Source organism: Natrix helvetica (genome assembly GCF_964273705.1).
Source record: "Natrix helvetica genome assembly, chromosome: 11".
Lineage (NCBI taxonomy): Eukaryota > Metazoa > Chordata > Lepidosauria > Squamata > Natricidae > Natrix > Natrix helvetica.
Genome location: NC_138562.1, coordinates 1,161,412 through 1,182,683, shown reverse-complemented (window position 1 = coordinate 1,182,683; position 21,272 = coordinate 1,161,412). Strand labels below are relative to the sequence as shown.

Here is a 21,272-nt window from a genome sequence, read left to right as displayed (position 1 = left end):
AATTACAACATAATATTTTGCTCCACCTCTAATGTTGGCCCACATACTTTCCCTACAATAAAGACTCCCTTTTCACAACCCTGTAATCCCTTAATTTGGGGTAGAGTTGGGGCAACTGGATGAAGCTGAGATTTTACAGGCCGGACGACCTTCCTGACGCCACACACAGTTCGCAGTTTTTGGGTGTTTTTTTTGCATTCGAGGAGAGAAACATCTGCTGCTCCCTAGGATTGAACTCCCAGCCTTCTGAGTGACAGGTGAGCATCTTCACCACTAGCCCCCATGCTGCTCTATATGGGCAATGCAATACAGGAGATAAAATAATAAATTAAGATAAATCCATAATAAAATCACCAGCTTCCAACAAGCCAATGGGGGAAGCTAGATTCACTTAATGACCACATGACTCACTTAAGAGCTGCAGTGATTCACTTAGCAGCTGTGGCAAGAAAGTTTGTAAAATCAGGTGCAATTCACTTAACAACCACCTTGCTTAATAGTTGAAATTATGGTCCTAATTGTGATCATAAATTGAGGACTGTCTGCATCAATGCATATTTCCACTGCAGCAGAAGAAAGACGACCTCCAGGGCAGTTCATGGACCAATGAATCTACCACTGAGAGTCACTTTCTGTAAGAGGATCAGTCATGCAAATTTGATTAATAACTCCCTTTTTACGATCCTGAAATCCCTTAATTCAGGGTAGAGTTGGGCCTACTGAATGGAGCTGAGAGTTTACTGACCTTCCGGATGCCTATGTGGAGTTTGCAGCAAATATTTTCTCTTTGTGCCCTATAAGAGAAACATCTGTCGCTGCCTAGGATTGAACTCTCAACCTTCCGAGTGAAGACGAGCGCCTTCACCACTAGCCACCACACAGCTCCGACTTTCCATGTGGTGGGCTAAGAAGATCAGACTGACATTTTAAACAATTCAGAACAAAGAAGCTGGGCCCCTTTGAGCATCACACCGCTACTCCCCAGGTCAAGGAAAAACTACGTCAAGATGTCTGCAAGTTGCCCTGTTGCTCTAATCAATTGGCTCTTAGTGAATACTTTGGGAAAATATAGCTCAAATGAGCTGCCAGGAAAATTCCTACTTAATGCGGAAGCTATTCCAAGATACATTTAGATGCAAATTGAGACTTAAAACTATTTTTCTGGAAATGCAGCTGCTTCTCTCCTCTCTGGGGTAGATCTGCCCATTTCAGTTCCTTCATTCCTTCTCTCTCCCCCTCCCACCCCTTTATTGATTTTATTGATTTCATTACAATGCGCGTTTTAAGGATTATGTTTTTAAAAAACTACACATATTTTACAGACCTTTTTTTTAAATTCAAATGTTTGCCAAGAAATGTCTGCCTAACAAATGTATATTTTTAATTCTCCACTATAAAGCGTATTAGCAATTAGTTTTTACTAATAGAGCCATTTTATATATTTCTTTTAACAGCCTTGATTTATTTTGATTAGTGAACCTCGCTGCAAAATTTGGAGTACATCTTCAGAAAAATTATTTGTGCCCGTGAACTGATGCAAAAGGGTAACATTCAATACATCCGCATCAAAAGCTGAAAAAATAAATCCCACCTCTCTCTACCCAAATAAAGGGGAAACAGTCATCTGTTTTTTCCCCTAAAAGAGATGATTCAGACCATTGAGGGGGTGGGGTGGGGTTCCAGCATTGCTGCAAATCCAGAACAAGAAGCATTTCAAGCTTTGAAACTAAACTGCACTGAATAATTTGCTGTTGTTATCAGTCATTAAGTTGTGTCCCAACTCTTTGCGATCCCCGTGGAGCACAGCAAGCCAGGCCCCCCATGGTGTCCAGGGTTTCCCAACGTTTGCCTGAATTCATGTTCATCTAACCGTCTCCTCTTCTGCGGTCCCCTTCTCCTTCTGCCTTCCATCAGGGTCTTTTCTCTCTTCTCCTTAGGTGGCCAAAGTGTTTGAGCTTCAGTTTCAATACCTGTCCTTCCAAGGAATAGTCAGGGTTGATTTCCTTGTAGGAGTACAGGTCCAGAAATACAGGTCCAGAAATATGTGAACATACAATTGGACAGCCTGCTCTGGAATAGAAATGGAACATTCTGGAAGAAAGCAGAACGTCAGACCATTCCAGAGCTTGTTCTGCTTTTCAAACTGGATTCAACAATCTGTTTCCAAGGGAAACGATCTACCATTCCTGACCTCACCAAGGGGGATCTACATGCTGCCAAAGAATTTAGCAAAGCCTAAAACATAGCTTAACAATCAGTGTGATGCAATATTTTTTCTAGATAAAAATATTGACATATTTTTGGTACAGCTGTGTTGAGCTCTTGTCCATAAACATGTATTAATGGGGAGAAATGCCAGAGGGGTTTGATAGCACCTTCAAATCCCAAGAAATGGCACAGAGAAATTATTTTTTCTTGCATTGAATGTAATGGCACCAATGTGCTATTATTGGGGAGTCTCTAAACTTGGCAACTTCAAGATTTGTGGACTTCAACCCCCACAATTCTCCAGTTAGTCCCATGCTGGCTGGGGAATTGTGGGAATTGAAGTCCACAAATCTTAAAGTTACCCTGTTTGGAGACCCCCTTCCTATATCACTACATTTGATAATTGGGCATGACTGACAGGAAAACTGACTCATTTTGGAAGCAAGACCTCTAGTTCTCTATCTTGTACATATTCATAACTTTCAGCAGTAGGCAATGTAACAGGTTGTGGCTTTTAATGAGCTATGATTTTAATGGCCATAACCCACAGGAGAAAAGATCACAGATTCTGGGATTTATCATTTAAAATTAAACTGAAGTCCAACGCTTTAAATTGTACATGCCATTACAGTGGGGGGGGGGGGGGGGGAAAGATCCTTAGAATGCATTATAAATACTCCTTTAACCAAGCATCTTCCTCAAAGTTAGGGAAAGCCTCTTCTCATCACTTAAATCTAATTTGCTTTCTACACCTTCTGCCAAGAAAGGCTATTAGATGGTTACAGGGCAGTTAATAGAATGCAGCCTCTGGTTTTCCTCCCATTTTCGTTTTTGTTTTATCTTGTTTTTATTTTATTTTAAATTGGTGGTTTTAATGATTTTATATGTTTTTGACAGATAACATGTATGCTGCCCAGTCACTATATTAGATGGGTAGCAATACAAAAATGCAAGAAAGAAGAAAGAAAGGAGGGAGGGAGGGAGGGAGGGAGGGAAGGAAGGAAGGAAGGAAGGAAGGAAGGAAGGAAGGAAGGAAGGAAGGAAGGAAGGAAGGAAATACATATGTTTATACCAGGCTACATTTAACATGAAGCTAAACGTTACCATTTTGTGCTCTTCCTTCCATATGTTGACAATAGATCCTATTTTATGTTGAAAGCTCTATACAGAGATGGTGTTTGCTTCCTAGCAGAGTAAAGACTGCTAGAATGAACTTCTGCAAAAATATAATCACTATTTTGCTATTGATCTCCCTAAGTCTGGAATCCAATTATAAGTGTGTATAACAAAACTGAGCCACCATGATACCAGGTAATACATGTGGCAGTCACACCACGGAAACACACTATTATCCAACTCGTTGGAGAGTTCTCTGTACTCTGTTTCTGAATTCAATTAGCTGGAAAGTGCAAACTTCCACGTATTATTATATTATTTGTTATTATATGTCAATATTTACAGGTCACTCCTATCCAAGCAACTAACAGGCTACACCACCAGTACAAAGCAGAGTTAAAAAACAATAGCAGGGTTTCTTTTTTAAAAAAAAGCAGATGATCAAGTCCAGCTCTGAAGAGAAAAAAAGAGCTGACTTTCAGGGAAAGAGGGAAGATCCGTTACCAAAGCAACAAAAAGGAAACGCTTCAGTCCAGAAGATGGAGGAGCATTACAAAAATATCTCAGACACCCCCATAGTTCAGATGAACAAAGAAGGGGGAGGACAGCCACAATCAGACTGGTAAGATCATATGTCTAAATAATAGCACAGGTAGTCCTCGCTTAATGACCACAACTAGGACCGATAACTCTGTTGCTAAGGCCCATGAATGCTAAGCGGTAAATCACGTGATCCCAATGGTATTATGAGCTTTGTTTCCATTCAGTTGTTAAGGAAGTCAGTGCGGATAAGCAAAACATTGAGACCTATGTATTGCTCTTCTGCGTTCTCTATTAAATCTTCTTGGGGCACTCGGGTGGTAATCATGTGACTGTGGGATGCTGTGATGGTCTTTAAGCTTAAGGACCAGTTGCTAAAGCTAACCCACTATAACTTTGAATGATGGTTAAACAAAGCAGTTGGCCAGCAATGACCACCTGTAGTTTTTAGTCTTCCATGGAATCTATTTCCAAAAATATCACTCGAAATCAAGATTGGCAAAGGCTGTCACATTTTGGCCCTATCAGGCAAACTGACATTCAAAAGGTCTATCATGCTGGGAGTCATCAATAGAAAAGCACCCTGGTACCTGTTGGCTGGACCATATAAAGCATGACACAGAAAGCTCCACGTGGTGGAGCTGAAGGAAGCTAAAGAAGCTTCTTGGATGAGAAGCGAAACATCACCAAAGAGAAACAAGAAAGTCCAGTTGATGCTTTGGGAAGGAGTCCATGTGAAGCAGAAGGGCATGGATAGTGTCAAAGGTTGGACATGATTCAATGGCCGACAACTATGACAGAGTCTATTTCTTGGTCTGGTCTTCCTTGCAGGGCTTACATGCCAACGTATCTGGACAGTAACATGGTCCTCCATCTCAACCATTAACCACCCCTAGAAGGAACGTTGGTCTTACCTGAACGTTTCTTTTTGGGGGGAGAGAGGGAGTGGTCACGTGTGGGTATTCTCAAAGCCTGATTGTCCAAAGACTGAGAGTAAACTTCTTAAATACTCCTGTCTTCCCTTCTAACCCAGTTTCCTCGAAGGCGAACGACAGAACAACAAACAACAAAAACAACCAAAAAACCCCTCCCCCGGGAACCACCGGTTCTCCCCTTGGCCTCGACAACCTGGCCAGGGCAGGTCGTGAACACTCCCTCTCTCCCCCAGAAAAAAAAACGTTCAGGTAAGACCAATGTTTTTTTCCAGTGGGAGAGAGGGAGTGGTCACATGTGGGACATACCCTGGCCCGCAGGGGGGAAGGATAAATGCCCCACAGGGCCATCCCCGCCCACCCGAGGCAGATGGCTGTCCCTTAGGGCCGCAGCTGCAAATTTAGAATTTAGGGAGTTTAAAATGCCCAATTAAGACCAAATAAATATCAGATTGACCTAACAACATTCCTACCTATGCCTCTTGCAACCACCATAGGAGAATGCCATTGTGAATGGTACTGATGTAGCAAGCGTGGGGATCCTGATGATATTACTGTTAAGTCTCGAATGAGGAGACTGAGACGGGTTTAAGGCAACTGTGTTTATTGCAACAAGCACTGACAGGAACAACAAAACTAGTCGTCTGACAGCTATTTATACCAGGAGCTGTCAGACGACGAACCAATAGGAATAAAGTATTTCTCCCGCCGGCTGGCCGGTGCGCCTGGGCCAATCAGAGGAGCCCTATTCTCGGCTGCCCTCTGCTGGCCAGGCTCACCGGTACACAACACCCCTTTCCCCTGGATTGCGCAGGCGTACTCGTCTAAGTACGACGGACGCCTGCGCACGCGCTGGGAGCGTCTCAAAGAAGATGGCGCCTCGCCCGGGGGAGGTGGAGTGTCGGCTCCGCTCTTGTGGCGAACAGGCCTGGCAGCGTCCTGGATGGGTCTTCCTCCTGGCAATGCACCGACGGCCAATGGTAAGTGAGCCAGCGCACCGGGGGGGGCTGTTGCGAGGTCGGGGCTAGTGGTGTGTGGACGGTCGAGCCGGCAGGCGGCGTCGTTAGGGCCTGGTTGCTTTTCTGCAGGTGTGTTGTGTCCTGGTCCCTCTGGTCGCCGACGCAACTGGCTTATATGCCGCCGCCAATGTCTGCCATCATCGAGGAGGACCCTGTAAGAACAGGGCCCCGTGATGTCAGTCACTTTGCCAGGTAGCCACTTCGGCTCGCCGGTGTAGTTGCGAGCGAATACCCCCTCACCCACCAGAAAGGACCTGGGAGGGGAAGGAATGACAGGAAAAGAAGGGTGGTAGAGAGGGTGGAAACGGTCTAGCAGGGAACGAATACGGCGACCCAGCAATAGTTCTGCTGGGCTTTTGCCCGTGGCGGGGCAAGGGGTGGAGTGCTGGGAACGGAGGTAGGTGGAGATGCGGAGCGGCCAGGGAAGGGTGGCCATACGGGCCAGGGCTTCTTTAGCAGAGCGAACCGCTCGTTCGGCCAGGCCATTGGCCGCAGGGTGGTAGGGGGCAATCGGGGCATGTCGGATGCCCAGGGAGGCAAGGTAGGACTGGAATTCGGTAGAGGAAAATTGGGGACCGTTATCGGAAACGATAACGTCCGGAAGGCCATGGGTATTAAATAGGGAGTCAAGGATGCGGATAGTGGCCGAAGAGGTTGAGCTGGGCATAGGGAACAGCTCAACCCACTTCGACCAGGCATCCACCAGAAGGAAGAATAGGCGGCCCTCAATGGGCCCCATGAAGTCGACGTGGAGTCGGCTCCACGGGCCCATGGGGAGTTCCCACTCCCTAGGTGGGGAAGAAGGTGGCGCAGAGCGCACCTGCTGGCAAGGGGTGCAGCGTTGGACGTAGGCGGCGATGTCCGCATCCATGGACGGCCACCAGACATAGCCGCGGCCGAGGCTTTTCATCCTGACTATGCCAGGGTGGCCGTCATGGAGGCGAGACAGGACAGCTGGCCGCAGGGAAGAGGGAACAACCACGCGGTTTCCCCACAGGAGGCAATCCTGCATGATGGAAAGCTCCAGGCGGCGGCGGAAAAAAGGGGAGAGTAGGGGATCATTGGAGACTGCAGACCAGCCCCGGGAGACAGCGGTCATTGCACGGTGCAGGATGGGGTCAGTTCGGGAGGCCTGCGCGATGTCCAAAACGGACATCGGTAGGGAGAGATCGGCCAGAAGGTTAATAGAGTGGACAGGGGCTGGATCAGTGACAGGAAGAGGCAGAGGGCACCGGCTCAACGCGTCAGCGTGAGCAATGTGGCCGCCAGGCCGGTAGGACAATGTGTAGGAGTAGGACGATAGGAATTCTGCCCAACGGGACATGCGGGGGGATAGAATGGGGGGTGTGGGACGGTCCCCTGCAATAATGCCCAGTAGGGGCTTGTGATCGGTGATCAGGGAGAAGGGGCGGCCATATAAGTAGTAATGAAAACGTTTTACTCCCGCAACGGCAGCAAGAGCCTCCTTATCCAGCTGGCTGTAATTTCGCTCAGTTCTGGATAAGGTGCGGGAGTAAAAAGCTATGGGCGCTTCAGAGCCATCAGGGTACGAATGGCTAAGAACAGCCCCGACCCCAAAGGGGGAAGCGTCACAGGCCAGGGTTAGAGGTAAACGCTCGTCATACTGGGCAAGGACTGGTGGGGCAGTGAGTGAGCGCTTGACAGCCGCGAGCGCATGCGCTTCGCGGCTGGTCCAGACCCATGGGTTGGAAGAGTCTAGTAAACGGTGAAGGGGTTCGGCCAGGGAAGCTTTGTGGGGAATAAAAGAGGAATAGAAATTAAGGAGGCCAAGGAAGGCTTGGAGCTCCACTTTGTTGGAAGGAGTGGGGGCGGAGAGAATGGCTTCGACCTTGGATGGGTCAGGGTGGATGCCGTTGGCATCGATGAGGAAGCCGAGGAAGGTGACAGAGGGAACGCCGAGCTGGCATTTTGAAGGTTTGAGGTGCAAACCGGCGGAACGGAATTTTTGTAGGACCAGACGTAGGGTTTTGATGAGTTCTGATTGGTTGGGGGCGGCAATCAGAACATCATCAAAATAGGGGGTGACCCCGGGAATGCCATGGAGCAACCGCTCCATGAGTCCCTGGAAAATGCCGGGGGCCACGCTTACGCCAAACTGAAGGCGGCGACATTTGAAAGCGCCGCGGTGTGTGACGATTGTTTGCGCAAGCGCGGTCGACTCGTCGACAGGCAGTTGCTGGTACGCCTGCGCGAGGTCCAGTTTTGCGAATATGCGACCCTGGCCCAGAGTGTGCAGGACGTGCTGCACCACCGGCACAGGGTAGGGGTGTGATTGGAGGGCTTTGTTAAGTGTTGATTTGAAGTCCGCGCAGATCCTAATAGATCCGTCGGACTTCAAAGGCACGACTATGGGAGTCTCCCAGGGGGAGAAATCAACGGGTTCTAAAATGCCCTGGCCGATTAGTTTGTCCAGTTCGGCGTCGACTTTTGCTTTTAAAGCAAAGGGAAGTCGGCGGGCCTTCAAGCGGATTGGAGGAACTGACGGGTCGAGGTTGAGTGAGATAGGAGAGCCGGTATAGCAGCCTAAAGAGGGGGAGAAAACATCGGAGAAGTCGGAAAGGAGGGAGGAGATAGAGGGCGGGGTAACAGGAGGGAGGGGTGAAAGTGAGTTAACCCCAGCAATAGAAAGGCCGAGGGCCTTAAACCAGTCCAGTCCTAGAAGGGAAGCGAGGGGGTTTTTTACAATTAGCAAGGGAAGCTTAGCCTTGCGAGAACCCAAAGAGACGTTAAAGGGTCGGCAGCCCAATAGGTCTATGACATTTCCCTGATAGTCGCGTAAGCGGCAATCAGGGGGTTGTAGATGGTGGAGTTTAACCCAAGGCAGTAAGGAGTTAAGGGTGGCCCATGACATAACGGATCGGGCCGACCCTGTGTCCACTTCCATAGGGCAGGGCACCCCCTCAATGGAGATTAGGAGGTGCAGCTTACCTCGGCCCTCCAAAGTTGAGGAGGCCGAGTCTACAAGCCATTCAGGGTAGGCTTCAGCTGGGTCCCCCACGGAGAGGGAGTGCTGATGTCGGGAAGACATAGAAGGTTGCTGACGGGCCGGAGAAGGTTGCGGCAGAGGGCTGCGGCGGTTCTGTTGGCCGGAACGGCAAACTGCAGCGAGGTGGCCTTTTCTGCCGCATTGGTGGCAAAGGGCTTGCCGGAACCTGCACTGGGAGCGTTGGTGGCGGCCGCCACAACTGAGGCACTGACGTCCATCCCGGGTGGAGAGGGTTTGAAGGCGATCGGCAGTTTGGTCTACCTCAGCATGAAAGGTAGAAGCGGTAGATGGAGCGTAGGCAGAAGAAGGTGCCGCGTAGGGAGATGGCGGCAAGTAAGCGGCATGCGGGTGCTGACTGAGGTGGCTGAAATCCGGTGTGGATTGATCAGCCATTTCATAAGCCCTGGCATCATCTACCGCAATCTTTAGAGTTAACTCAGGGCGAGCTAGGATGCGGCGATGGAGTTTTATGTCTCGTAGCCCATAGATAAATTGTTCAAGCAGCGCGTCTTCCAAGTCACTAAATTCACAGAGACTTGCCTCAGCGCGGAGAGCGGCCACGTACTGGGCAATGGTTTGGCCCTCCTTTTGAATGCACCGGCGGAAATATTGCCGCCGGGCAAAACGAGACGGGGCGGGCTCGTAGTGTTGCTTGAGGCGAGCCAGGAGTTCGTCCCAGGGCAGCGAATTGGCAGGATCGGGAGCAGCGAGAGCCCTCGCAGTGGCGAACATCTCCCTCCCGCAGTAGTTCAGGAAGATTCCGCGCTTTCGTTCCTGGGTGAGGCTGACGAGATCGTGTGCTACGAGGAAGCAGTCGAACCTCTCGAGGAACGCTTCCCAAGCCTCAGCCTCTGGCCGGAACGGCGAAAAGGCAGCATTTGAAGCCATTTGCGGCACTGCGTAGGGTTCCACGTCGCCCGTCCTCGTCGCCAGTGTTAAGTCTCGAATGAGGAGACTGAGACGGGTTTAAGGCAACTGTGTTTATTGCAACAACAAAACTAGTCGTCTGACAGCTATTTATACCAGGAGCTGTCAGACGACGAACCAATAGGAATAAAGTATTTCTCCCGCCGGCTGGCCGGTGCGCCTGGGCCAATCAGAGGAGCCCTATTCTCGGCTGCCCTCTGCTGGCCAGGCTCACCGGTACACAACAATTACCTAGTTTGGTAATGAGATGTCTGCCAGAAAACCACCAAGGTCAGAGAGCTCCAAGGACCCCTCAGTTCAACCTTGAGCTACAAATATTCTTTAGATCTAGACAGATCAAGGAAGATCTGTCACTACTCTCTCCCAGACCAGAAGAAGCCTTCCCTTCCACTACCCTAGACCCATCAGAAGTGATCTCCAAGAGCAAGAAATGCAGTTTCCATTGATGCTAGACAGGTGAGTGTTAAACAGTGAACCTCACACATTTATTCAAAATTCAGCTCATCTCTTAATTTGTTGAAATGGCCTAATTTGGAGTACCTGTCTCCTATTCACAAATGTCCATTAAATTAAAAAAGCACATTATTCAGCCCTTATTATGCCATTTTGCAATGTCTTTATTCAAACGTCATCACTGATGTAAAGGATGAAATTAGTGCTCATTTGCCTTTTGAATAAAACATAAATCATAACAAAAATTTTACCCATGAAGTTTCACGGTATCTCAAAAACCTGAAGAGGGGAAATTTCAGGCTTTGTGTCCATCCATTCTTCATCAAAGGGGCTTCAACACACTTCAACACAAAAAGCTGAGCTGCAATCCATCCAGTTACACCAGATCTTCTGACTTGGACATTAACATGCCTAATTGCATAATTAACCCACTGTCATCTTCTACACAATTCATCAAACCACACAATGACCAAACAGCCTGTGGTGGAAGAGGAGTAGAAAATGTAACATGTTCAGTTCATTAAAACATGTTTCTATCCCTTGCAACCTCTGGGCAGGCAAAGGCTTTCACTCCAGCAGGGCCTCATGTGGACCCCTAAGAAATCCCGAAGAAAGTCCTCCAGGATAAACCTCCCTCGATTATATGGGGGGAGAAGATGCCTGAGACACCCACCAGCCAGAGACAATGGGAACATGCTACTGTACTTATACAAATTCTCCCTTGAACTACCCGAACATGGAAGAGGGAAGTAACCATCAAAGGCTTAATAACAGCTGGGTGATACTCAGTTCTGTGCAGCCATTACCAGATGAGTGAAAAAATATTGCTAAAAATTAAATGCTCGAACCTCTGTACAATCATGGTTCAGATCACGGCCTTGCTTGATTTGATGGAGGAAGCCCTGGTTGAAGCCTTCAATTGAAGAAACCAAATGCATAGACCAGCATAGGGTGAAGACATTAAAAGTTGGATGTGACATCTTATTAGACATGTAATTTGTATATTTTTGTAGGTTAAAACATATGAAGAACATTTCAGAAATTGAGTATGTCTAGTCTAATAAAAAGAAAGACTAGAGGTGACATGATAACAGGCTTCCAAAATTTGAGGGGCTCCTACAGAGATGAGCAAGTCCGGCTATTTTCCAAAGCACCAAAAGGCAAGGCAAGAAACGATGGTTGGAAACTAACCAAAGACAGAAGCAATCTAGAACTAAAGAGAAACTTCCTAATGGTGAGAGCAATTAACCAGTGGAACTGCTTGCCTCCAGAAGTTGTGGGTGCTCCGTCACAGGAGGTTTTCAGAAAGAGACTGGACAACCATTTGTCTGAGATGGTACAAGGTCTCCTGCTCGAGCAGGGGGTTGGACTAGAAGGCCTCTAAGGTCACCTCCAACTATTTTTCTATGTTCTAGAAATTAAAATGCCATCTTGCTACCTTTCGTCCAAGTTACCTTTCTGAACTTGAGGTGGTGCACATGGATTCCAGCCACTGACCAGAGTTCCTTCTCAAAGCAGATTTTCTTTTCCTTTTTTCAAAAACAAGCAATAAAAAACAACCCCTGAGGCCGAAAGTCGGGAGGATGAATAGATCAGCTTTGTATCTTGGGCATTTGCCATGTGCATTTCAGGCTTAAACTGAACATTTCTAGCTTTCTATATTCTCATTAAACTTGACACAAAGACTGAAGAAAATATCTGAGAACTTCAGAGGAACAACGAAAGATTTAGCAGACTCCTGTAAGATTGGAAAAGAAATTCTTTGATGAAATTAATAGAGCCGTCTCAAAATTTATTTGGCAAGGTAAAAAACCTAGAATCAAACTGAAAATGATGCAGGAACCTAGAATTAGAGGGGGATTTGGTCTCCCCAATTGGCAGCTTTATTATCAGGCGGCTTTATTAATTTGGATTAAAGAATGGATGACCCTGAGAAGAACACGGCTCCTGACTATTGAAGGCTGGGGCCTACAGTATGGTTGGCACTATTATATTTGGCCCGGTTCAGAGCGACCCAAACACTTTAACGATCATCTGGTGCGTAGGACCTTGAGCCACTCTTGGGAGAAGTTGAGGAGGAAGTTATACTTGAAGGTGCCATGCTGGATCTCTACTCAGGAAGCCCTTGTTTATCCAACACGATACAGAGGGGAGAAGATCTTGACATATGAAGAGATCTTAGACTCACAGGGGAATTTGAAGACCAGGGAATCACTAGCTTCGCAAGGGTACCATATCGACTGGTGGCCATATTCCCAGATATTCTCAAGGTATAAAAAAGATCAGAAGACTGAAGGTATATATCCCTATAAACAAGAAATGGACAAGGTTCTTTTTGGAACAGAGAAAGGGATGCTTTCCAAGTGTTACGGATATCTATTGCTATTGGACGTAGGGGAAGAAGTGGTCAAAGACTGCATGATTGCTTGGGGACGGAATATAGGACGCACATTGGACTTTCAAAGTTGGGAAGAAATTTGGTTTAAAAATATGAAATTGACTATGGCAGCCTCGTATAAGGAAAATACATATAAAATGATATATCGGTGGCACCTACCACCGGCAAGACTTGCCAGAATGTTCCCTGGGATCATGCCTAATTGCTGGAAATGTGGTCACAGAGAGGGGACCTATTTCCATCAGTGGTGGACCTGCCCAATGGCGATTAAATACTGGAAAAAAATCAGGCAGTGGTTAATAGAAATCACCCAACATCAATTAGGTTTGAAACCTGAAACCTTCCTGTTAGGACTCAAACCCCCAGATATCAACATCGAGATATGGTTCTTGGTGTTGCACATAATCATTGCGGCAAGATTGGCATTTGCCCAGGAATGGAAGAGCGATCAAATACCAATGGATAGGGCAGTAATAAATAAAATTAATGAATGCGCAGAATCGGATAGACTAACAAAATTAATTAAAGGAAAAAAGGACTCAGAATTCTATAACTCGTGGAAGAGGTGATACAATTGGGTACGGGAACGACCGAATAATAACAACTGAAGCAATAATATATGTTTAAATCAGATACTGGTAAATAATATTAATTAGAAATTAAAGGACAAACAAGAATTGATGATGTAGGTACGCTGACTAGTTGGCCTGCATATAGTGTAAATGTTGGTGCTAAATATTAGGCCTATTATTAGGATGGTAATGTCAAGTTTAGTTATTTAAACGTTATGATTTCTTGCGCTGTGACGGCAATATGTTTGAAATTATGTTTGTATGACTTTATTTTTATAAGAATAAAAAAAAAATATTAAAAAAAAAAGAAAGATTTAGCAGACGATGTCAAATTTCCACTTCTGCATCCCACTCCTTTGAAACGGACTTGCAAATGAATCCAAACTGATCAGTGAAAAGATAAAGCCAAAGGTTGCTTGTAGTTTTTGGATGTTTCCACTTAGTTCTGATCAACTTTACCAGAAAACATATACCACCCACATGGAGTGCAAGGAGAGAAAAACCGAGGTTCCAATGAATACCAGCACTTTTGCACAAAAAAAAAAAAAAAAACGCAGCCATGAAACTCACTTGCTTTGTCCAAAATGTAAAAGTAGAGTGCCCAAATGAATACAGGTAGTCCTCAACTTACAACCATTCATTCAGTGACCATTTGAAGTTATAACAGCACTGAAAAAAGTGACATGATTGGTTTTCCCCCTTATGACTATTGCAGCATCCCTATGGTCATGTGATCAGAATTTTGGACAGAGGGGACGGCTGGTTTGAAAGAGAGGTCAAAGAGGCCATCAATGTCCAAATTGAACAACCCTCCCTCAACAGAGGGGGAGAGATGTGACATCATCTCTCTCCAGTCTACAACACAGATCCTTTCAGCAGTTCCAAGAGGGCCCCCCACCCATTTGCACCAATCAGGTGACCCTGAGGACAGGCAAACCTCTAGGTGGCCTCAAGGACTCTCTTAAAGGATGCAAATGAGTCTCAATCCTTCCATTCCCCACCCTCCAGTGAGAACTGAAGAAGCTTCTTGGATGAGAAGCGAAACGTCTTCAAAGAAAAACAAAAAAGTCCAGTTGCCTCAAAAAAAAAAGCACCTTTGGGACAACCAGGACCTGGAAGAGGGAGAATCTCCATAGACAAATTCAGGCCCTTGACAACTGGTGTGTCTTTATGATGGCTGCAGTGTCTCAGGGTCACATGATTTCCTTTTGCGACCTTCTGACCAGCAAAGTCAATGCCAGATTCACTTAACAACCGTGTTACTAAGTTAACCACTGTAGTGATTCACTTATGAACTGTGGCAAGAAAGGTAATAAAATGGGGCAAAATTCACTAAGCGATTTTCTTGCTTAGCAACAGAAATTTTAGGTTCAGTTGTGGTCATAAATTGAGGACTATTTATATGTTCCAACTGAACACAGGGCAGAATGTGCCAGAAACGATGCTCAAAAATGAAAGCTGTTGTGATCAACATTACGTTAGCGATACAGGGGTAAAACATGGCCTTCAAAACCCATCTGATTAGACAAACCTACAAAATTGGAAAACTGGAACAGATTTAGACTGAAAACCCAGCAAAGTCAATGTGATGGTGCTGGTAGGGAATGTTTCTAGAAAGTACCAAAACAAATTATCACCAAGAAAGACCATCTTGCCCTCATGTGGAAGCATTTAGATGTCGAAACCATAAACCAGATCTTCTCCCCAAGAAGAAAAGCAGGACTTTTACTCTTGGAAAAAAACAATCTCCGAGAATAAATAATTTTGGTTTGCTGGTTGGTTTTTTTCAAACATGCACCCCTCATTCCTGCTCCCTTGGCATCTTCTTTGCCTTGGGTGCTGCTGTTATTGGTGTTTCGTCTATGCTGGAAGCAACGGCCACTTTGCAATTTGTAGAACATGTGTGCAAATAAAATGACAGCCTTGAGTAAATTGCACATTCCCCTCTCAGCTATTTTTCTTCCCTTCCTTCCTCACAGCGTGGTTTTCCCTTCATCAAAATTTGCTAATACAGTTGCAAAGAGAAAAACCTGGGGGTTCATGCAAGCCCAAAGCCCTGAATCTTTTCCAGAATTTCGGAGACGAAAGAGCTTGAAAACCTTATTAAAAATAAAACAGGCATTAAGCATCATGGTTAACCTTTAGTGTAAAGGCAGGGCTACGCCACAGATGGAAGATAAGGGCAGAAGGGGAGATTTCTAGCAGAGGAAGTGAAAAAGGGAAAGGACAGGTCTTCTCCAACTGTACATGTGGTCAGACAAACATCCTGGAAAGCTGAATCGCTCTGGAGTTGCGCAAGTTGCACAATCCAGTTGTGACTCTCCATCAGAGCGAGAAGCATCCTGTTCTGGCTTACGATCATTCACTTAGCGACTGTTCCAAGTTACAATGGTGCTGGAAAAATGACTCATGACCAGTCCTCACACCTAACAACAGTCACAGGTTCCTATAATCGCACAATTGTGATTTGGGCACTTAGCAATTGGCATGCACCTATGACATGTGCAGCACCTTGGATCACATGTGGTCTCAGCATTTTTGCAGGCAATCCCAGCCGTGACCCCCACCCGCTTTGTCCAATATGAAATTGTTGACTTCTGACAAGCAAAGACAATGGGGGAAGCCAAATTCACTTAACTACGGTGGCAAAAAAGGTGTAACTTCAGACACAATCCCATGATGACTCATTAATGACCACATGGTTTAGCAACAGAGGTACTGATCCCGGTTGTGGTTCTAAGTTGAGGGTTACCTGTATATTCAGCAAAATCTGCGACCCTTCGGTAAATAGGGAAGCAAAAGACCAGGGATGCAAAGAGAAGTTTCTAAAATAAAATTGAGGGTCAAAACATGTATAAACTTTAGCGTTGCAAGGGCAATTTTATTTACAGAATAATTTCTTTTATTTAGAAACATTCTAGGTTCCTCAGATCAGAGCCAGTTTAATACCAATGTCTGAGGAGGAGAGAAATGCGCTAAAAATGGAAGAACTGGAGTTTTCTGAGCATGGGTTGAATCTGCTGCTATTGGCTTCAGCAGTCCAGGTCTGGCTATGTTGCTCTAATTACAAAAGAGGAAGTCCTCCCTCAACCCAGAGTTTTCTCTTTGTCCATTTTCCACCTCTCCTGCAGATGGTCCAGCTGGACCTTGCCCCTTAAGGAAGGTCCTCTTGGGAGGTCCACTTTATAAATGCCAGGCTGGCCAGCCATAAATAAATACATGAATGAATGAATGAATGAATGTCCCAAAGAAAACTAAAACCGTGCCCTATTTGTGCAAAGAATTTTCTCTCCAAAACCAAATATGTCACGGATTAAAAACCCTGCATTCGCCACTGCAGGGAAGAAGGTAGGCAGTTAATTCAAGATTAAATGGCCATTATGTCCCATGTGCAACCCAGGAGTAGAATGTCCACGTTTCTCATCAAATGGAAGAATTGGGGGCACGGTTCCTCTGTAAATCGGTGTCCCCTTCCTCACTGGATTGTCACGGCTCCCTTAAAGAAACACACAAGCATTGGCAGATAATTCCCAGTGCAAGAGACTCTCCCCCTGGCTTATGACTCTCTTTGCAACCTGGCACAATCGGGAGCTCAGCTTTGGGGGAATAAACCCAGCTCCCCGCTTCTTCCTGAATCTTCCTTCACTCAGCCACAGGAAGGCTACAATCCTTAGAAGCGTTTTCTTCCAAAGACTGCACAGTCTAAAAGGGAGCTTCATCTGAGCATATCGATGCTAGTCTTCACCCCTTTTAAATCTCAAAAGCAGAAAACATCTGGGAAAGGCATTTTCTCATTTTGGGCAAGGCGCTGAAACTCAGCCTGCTATAGGTAAGCATAGGGCGAATGAGACACATAAACATTTTTCCAGGATACGAATGGCCTATTCCAAAATTTCAATCCAAAGCAGCTGAGATTTAAAACTACCAGCTCTCCTTGCAGAAAGAAGATCTCCCTCATACATTATTTGGCAATGAATCTCTGGAGTTATTCCCATTCCTGGTTCCCAAATGCCTGAGTTCAAAACAGGGCACAACAAAACAAATCCTGTCAAGTGATTAAAAAAACTAGAAATCAGACTCTCTTAATTCCTCAGCGGTTTTCAGAATTCCAGGCCAACCTGGTTGGATCCCACAGCCTGAAGCTCTGCAACGTTTCTCCAAAGACAACTGTAAAGGCTTCAATAGGATTAATCCCTTAAATGATGCTGCATTCATTGGTGGAGGGAAAAAGTTATCAATTTTGTTGTATCAATAGCAACCAGGTATTACTCCAAAGCAGGGATGCAGATTCCTTGGGTGTCTAACCACACTTGGCCAAATAAAGGATTCAATTAACTCAATTCAAATGCCAAATGCAGCGCAAACGAAACTATGGTATGGGGAAATGAAGCAGTTAGAAACCTGCATTCCTGCCTTTCTTCTTTAGTGATGTTCACACCGTCATCTTTTCCCAAACAAGGAACTCCAGCTACTGCTATATTTGATGTGAATGCCTTCCTCCCCTTCCTCTTCCCTCTTCTCTGCCCTGAAGGGAGTTTTCCTTTCTTCTAGATATATCCAGGAATTGGCAGTTAGTAATTACCACGATAATAATTTATGACATTCCCTTCCAAGATCCCAAGATCCACCATGATGGTTGAAAGCAGAACCAGCTGCTCTTTGCAAAAAAAAAAACCTCAGTATGGTTCCCCCCCCCCCCCGAAAGCACTCATGGACCCCGTGGGGTTTACCCGATGGGAGAAGACCAAAGCTGCAAGGAAATACCATCGCTTCCTCCCACTCACTTCTTAAGGTGCACATCAAAACTCTGCTCGTGATCTCATTTCCATCACAATACTTGCTCAACAACCTCACTCATTTTCTTATGTTTATTTTTTTAAAGAACCCTGCTGAAATGCAATATTCCTTCTTCCATACTATGTACTTGAGCGGGAATTCAGTTTAATTTAACAATTTGGAAAGAATTGAGCTAATGTTCTTCTTTCATAGTACCTTGTAAAGGATTTTCAAAGCTTTAAACAAGACCGACTCGGAATGAAACTATAGAGGAAATGCAACTGCTAGCTCACAATATACTCAGCTGAAAAGCCGTTATGTAGAGGAGGAGGAGGCTTAGCATAGATCCATCCTAATATGAATTCAGATTCTTTTACTACCTTATCACGACTGCTCTGTAAATCACTTCACACCTTTGTGTCAATAATGCAGTTTGGGACTATAATTCAGCACACATTAATCAAGAAGTAACTATTGGATATCATGGTGTTTCTTTTGAGCAAATGTGCAAAGGATTATATAACTGAAAAATAATATAATCGCTAGAAGAAGAAAGTCTCTGTTCAATGCATACAAGGAAAGCAAGTTGTCCATTACAGCAGAAGCCCATGTTCCCCAAAAGAAAAGAAAGCAGAGGAGAAGGGGGGAAAAACCCACAACACGGGATGCCAAGATAATGTCTAAAAGCCAAGGTTTGAGAGAGAACCATAAAGAATAAAAACATTTGCCGGTGATTAGTTATCTAGGAGATAAAACTGTTCCTCTTCCCCAAGGAGAAGTTAGGTACCAGGGAAGATTCACCAAAGAAACAACTCCTCTTCCAATGCTTCTAGGACCATCTATATTTAGGCAACAGCAAATAAATCACTACAGCTCCAGAAACAGGGCAGCATTTCCCTGGAAAGGAGCGCTTGACAAAGAGCCAAACGGATCCACTCTGGCTGAGGCTATCCACAGAACGTGACACCATCTCACTAGGGTTCAATGGTGGGCATTGTCCAAAGGCAGGATGCCAATCGGATAGTCCTGATGCTTCGCTGCCCACTCCAACCCCAGTGAAAAAGTGAAGGACCCCCATTGTGATCCTCTCACAATGGAGAAAATTGCTTTAGGCCACCAACCCTTAAAGCTGCTACAAGCCCCTCAAAAAAAATCCAGCAACAACCCCCAACAAGGAAGCAATTATGGAGTTATCCTACGCAAGGGATCCTTACATGGGCTGATCAGGAGGTCTCACCCTTCTATTCCATCCCCCTTGCACAATCAAGATTTGTGAATGGAATACATTGAATTCTTCTCCTGTCCAGCCCACAATTTTCAAACCCAAAGGCATCAAGAGCAAACCAAGTCGTCCCCCCCTTTCCCTTCCCTATCACCCCCAAGAGCTGCCTCCCACCCAGGGAGCTGCACCCACAAGGCAAGCCAAATCAGACCTGAGAAGCACCTCCAAGCAAGCAAGCATGCGGTCTTCACCCACCGCACAGAGAGAACAGAAGCCTCTCCTCTCCCCTTGAATCCAGCACCCCTTACATTGGGCAGATAATGAAAAGGTAAAGGGGGAGACAGAACAGACAAAAGCCATCCACAGTGGCTGCTACCCCTTAAAATAAACGTTACTGGATGAAGAAGACTTACATTGATTTGGGGCAATTTTCCTGCTGTCATTATACACAGCGGTCTGGCTGTGTACTGAAGACCAGATCCAAAAAGAAATCAAGGAACATCCTGAACAGAGAGAGAAGAACGTAGGGACAGCCGGAATGCGGCTTTTAAGACCCTTAAGAGGAAAGCGTCTCTCTTAGCTTCCAATGCACTCACTCTCCTCCCCCGCAACACGCATGCACACACACGCACACACACACAGACACACAGAGGGGGAGAGAGAGAGAGAGAGAGAGAACCCTTGCAGGCAGAAAGAGTAGGACATTGTGAAGCCAGCTGTCTACTCACTGCCTGAAATGGGGGATCAGCAGCAAATCCTCGCCGGTTTTTCTTCTCCTCCTCGGCAGCGGAGAGTTTTCATTATCTAGCTTTTAATTCCAGGACAGTAAACACCAGACCAAAATATTGTGGCGATTTCCCATCACTACCACCCCTCGGCATGTGAAATTCAGAACCTAGCTGGTGAGGAGGAGGGCGGGGGATGCAGAAGAAAAGACTGGTCAGGACAGGAAAGAGAAATCCGGAACAGCAGTAAGAATAGAAAATAAAATTAAAAGAGCATCTACTCCATCTTTTGAAAAAAGGCAGCTTCAAGCACACCACCTAGGGATTTTGCACCTGGGTTTTGCACAGATGATGCAGAAATGGGGAAATGCGATTTTCCTTCCCCTGAAGAACCTGGAGAACTGGGAGGAAGCAAAATGTGGTCCTGTGATCTATAAAGGGGCCAAGAGTTTAAAAGCACTGGATTGCAGCTAAGGAGAAATGGATTCCTCCTTTCCCCCTCTCACCTCCCCCCAAGCCACACAGTGATACAGGAGTTGCTATGATACACTCAACAGCCTCCTGCTTGGAAATGGCAGCCAATAGTTTTAAGGCTGCTTTAAGGAGGCACTCAGGCATTGACGGTTTCCAGCTGCAACATGCAGGCAGCCTTAGTTATTAGCCAGGCTCTTCATCGCATTACTGTTGTCAGGAGGAAATCTCCACCAATTCAGCATCCGGTTCTGTGTAGGACTCAGCTCACTCTCCCCTCCCACAGCCCCTCCGCCTCTGACCTAACCCAGGCAGGGTATACAAAGTGGGGGAACAGCTGGGGAGGGGGAGAATATTGGGGTTCTGGACTGATCCTAACTGTGCCACAGAGCAAATGTCCAATTTTGGAGCCCTTTCCAGGGCCAGAAAGCAAAAACTGAAGTCTGCAGGAGAATTCAGGGAAGATTTGAGATCTAACCACCTCAAGGGTTGTGTTTCCCTGCTGCAAAGAGAAGGCAACCAAAGAGAAGCTCCTTTAGCTTGTAGCTACATTTGGACCACCAAAGATTAACTTTTCCAATTCCAAATGACGAGGTCCAGTCTCTAGGGGCTCCTCTACCTTTACAAATGGCCTTAACCGGGAAGCCTCGTTAACTTCAGGAATTCTTTCTTTAGGCCAGTGCTTCTCAAATAGTGGGGCGGGCCCCCCAGGGGGGGCGCGAGGCTCCATAAAGGGGGGCTCAGCTCAAATTATTTTATATATTTTTGTTTTGCAGGTTAAAGTTTTTTTTTAATATTGTGTTCCTTTAAATCCTGTGCTCCTTAAAATCTTTTCTGCTACAGTTAATAAAGCTATTCTTTGTTGTAAATTGATCCACATTTCTTTCTTTTTTTATTCTCTTATAC

General features: G+C 45.8%; 1 protein-coding gene across 4 annotated transcripts in view; it reads right to left on the bottom strand.

The window, feature by feature from the left end:
• ARHGEF9 (Cdc42 guanine nucleotide exchange factor 9) overlaps positions 1–21,272 on the bottom strand; it is a 292,276-nt gene that overhangs the window by 132,742 nt on the left and 138,262 nt on the right. Inside the window, exon 1 of one of the 4 annotated variants that reach the window (XM_081963941.1) lies at positions 19,584–19,722. The exons of the other annotated variants lie outside the window; for them this stretch is intronic. Coding sequence (XP_081820067.1) covers positions 19,584–19,613 — 30 coding nt within the window. The 5' untranslated portion in view covers positions 19,614–19,722. Of the gene's footprint in view, positions 1–19,583; positions 19,723–21,272 lie in introns of those variants that run through there. 4 annotated transcript variants of the gene reach the window in all.